General features: G+C 26.0%; 1 protein-coding gene across 1 annotated transcript; it reads left to right on the top strand.

Annotated features, from left to right (window-relative positions):
- Positions 1 to 383: 383 nt before the first annotated feature.
- On the top strand, positions 384 to 2,992 carry LOAG_13676 (hypothetical protein; the record flags this gene model as incomplete). Its single annotated transcript, XM_003149182.1, has 4 exons — positions 384 to 522; positions 933 to 1,036; positions 2,286 to 2,376; positions 2,727 to 2,992. The coding sequence occupies 4 exons, from the start codon at positions 384 to 386 to the stop codon at positions 2,990 to 2,992; spliced, it is 600 nt and encodes a 199-aa protein (XP_003149230.1).
- Positions 2,993 to 3,174: the final 182 nt, after the last annotated feature.

Below are 3,174 nucleotides of genomic sequence, written 5' to 3'. Positions count from 1 at the left end.
AATTTGAATTCCAATCATCTAAGAATGTCAAATAATGTTCTTAGTGATTATAAAAGAATTACATAGGACTAAAAAAGAGAGAATTCGAAATAGAGGAAGGTGGATAATTGATAGGAAATCTGAGAGGTTGGTGGAAGTAAGCATTATTAATATTTCACAAAGTGTATTAGTATTTCTTTAAGTAAATAAATTTATCATTTCTATGTTTCCAATTAATTAGTGGTTCAGGTGGTATTACAAGCAAAGTGTTTCAGTTATTGAATGTACTTTTTCCGGAAACAGTGTTTTAAGTAAAAAGTAAACAACGGTTTTTAGCAAAAGTAAATTATTATTAAAGCTGTATGCTCCTAATCATTGCAACTTGCGCTTAATTATAGGTTATCATGTTATACTACGGGTTTTTATGCTTAACAATATTGTACACAGTGCTAAGTGTACAAACCGAAATTCCGGCTCAGGTTGTTACGTTATTGGATAAGAAGTCATATGTTGAATACAAATTTATTGAATGGAACTACTACGGTTTGTATTTCCATCATATTTCCGTAAGAAAAGATATCAATTTAATTTTCATAGCATTTGATCAGTTTTAATTAAGCTTGCTAAATTAATCAAATGAAAGGAGGGACATTCAAGAAATTATTATATCCATTTCATTGTTGCATAGAATTGAATTACTTTTAATTAATATCAAATTGTAATGAGGAGAAAAACCGAAACATTTAAACGAAGTCTTTTTTTGGTTTTTTTTTTTCAACAAAGCAAAATTACTAAAAGATATCGGCAGATTCCTATTTCTAGACGTTAACATTACTGTAGCTTGCTTATCCTAAAGAAATGCATGAACTGAATTTTCTGAAATTTGTCAAAATTTTTTTTAATACATTTTATTTTTTTAACCAATCATCTTTTGTTAATGGATTATTTTGAAGATGATGGTCCACAATTAATCGTACCAATACGTTTCCGTACTCGATCAATCGATGGACGTCTGATAATGTTATCAGCACAAGGACCTGAAGGAAGCATATTCATTGTATGTAGCAACAATTTATTTTCCTTTCCTTTTTACACCACTTATATGACATTGTATCATATCATATCAGTGCTTGCCTGCAATTTTCGTACTTTCAGTTTAGTATTTTAGAATCTACATTGATAAGATATATTTATTAAGCAGTAATAATTTACTCAATACCTTATTCGTAACTGTAATTGCGTTATATCTAATTTAAAATGAGTGAAAGCAAAATTAGAATTTTTTAAATTGTAGAAATTAAAAAAAAAAGGATTAAATAATTCTAAATAAATTTGCTTTTATAGTTATCAAATCTTTCTTGACTTCTTCGATTTCTTTTACTACCGTATCATTTCATTTAAAGTGATGAAAATATGAAACTAAAAGCATTTCATATAAAAATAACAATAGAATACCGTAACGTTTTGTTATGCGATTCATACTCTTTATATGTTAATATCTAAATCATTTCTCAACGAGTAGTCCCAATTAATAATTATTAGGGATTGAAGTAAATCAATATTGGTTAATATTAATATCAATTCAATCAATCAGTCAATCATTATCGATATCAATCAGTCAATCATTACCCATACTTATACTAATCTAGAAATATATTTGTGAATTAAACATATCAAAAGTTTGCAAGGAATTGAATGGAAATAAGTAAAATTTAAAAGTGATGTTAGCGGCTTCAATTTGATTAATTTCACTATTATTAAAAATTTACCAGTTTTATTCGAAAATTCCACCCCATCCTTCGAGAAAAACCAAGGGGAACGAATTAATTGTAAAGTATAACATTATTTGAAATTCCTATTTTTGAAAAATTAAATTACTTTTTGTCTTTATTTGAAATTTTCATTCAAAATTTATTTTTTTTGATAGATCAGATTAAATTACTTTGCAATTGCTTTTTGCTATAAATTAAAACGAATGGAATTGCTTTATTTGGCATATGAAACAATTTTTTTCTCTGATGTTTGAAAATATTTAAAATGGCTAATCATAACTTAAATGTTTAAACAAATTATAAGGCTTATAATGATTCTTAGATAAAATACTTAATAATTTGCAACAAAAATTCCGTTTCACCAAGAACGTTACATTTCCAACGTAAACTTTTCCACCGTATTAGAGTTATCAAAATTGTCCGGTTATTCTTCTAATGAAGTAACTGCATACCGGATAGTAGATAAACATAAATCTTTCAGGAAAGTAAGCTTTTCCAAATAATTAAACCGTTAATTGATGCTTTTTTCTCCAGCTATCTGCATATATCGACAATACAGCGGTTATTGTTGATTTAGTCGATGGTCACGGGAAACTCATCAAGAAAACTCGGGAACAGTTACCCGGTTTGATCATTTATCCCCATTATTATCATAGTAAATCAATTTTATTATATATAACCCTGGACGCAATTCCGGAATTCTTATCGGCATAATATCTTAATAATATTTCTTTTTTGTTGGCAAATTTTTTACTCCTTTTCTTGGTTTCTATACAAAAAAAAAACAGAAAGAAGAGCAAAAAGAAATTTCTTTAGTTAAAAATTAAATTCTTCTAAAAATAGGAAAAAAAGTTGAGCTTTTTTAAAGTTTTGCAGAACTATCTTAAAAAGTTTCACAATCCTTTAATATTGAACTTTAAAATAAAATCATATGTATTTGGCTGATTCCTTCCTTTGAAAAGATAAAATTTTTAGGCGCAAATAATGGCATGGAATATTCGATGTCAATTCAGTTAAATTTGGAAAAGAAAATGTTAAAAATGATTTATAGTGAAGGAATGATGGATTCGTATGATTTTACTGATAATATCAAAGTTAAAAATCGTATACAACTTGTTATTACAACCGGAAGTAGTGGTAACTTTTATTTTCTTCTCCATTATATTTGGACAAATATTCGAAATATTTTCCTCATTGTTGGAATGCAACTTCTTTCGACCTACATGTATATCGTTTCTTAATATCATCATTGCCATTATCATCATTGTCATTATTACTATTACTATTATTGACATTATTACTATCATTATTATTATTATTATTATTATTATTATTATTATTATTATTATTATTATTATTATTATTATTATTATTATTATTATTATTATTATTATTATTATTATTATTATTATTATTATTATTA

The sequence above is a fragment of the Loa loa genome, assembly GCF_000183805.2.
Source record: "Loa loa unplaced genomic scaffold supercont3.168, whole genome shotgun sequence".
Classification (NCBI taxonomy): Eukaryota; Metazoa; Nematoda; class Chromadorea; order Rhabditida; family Onchocercidae; genus Loa; species Loa loa.
Note: the sequence above shows the minus strand (reverse complement) of the source record. Positions and strands in the feature narration are given on the sequence as shown.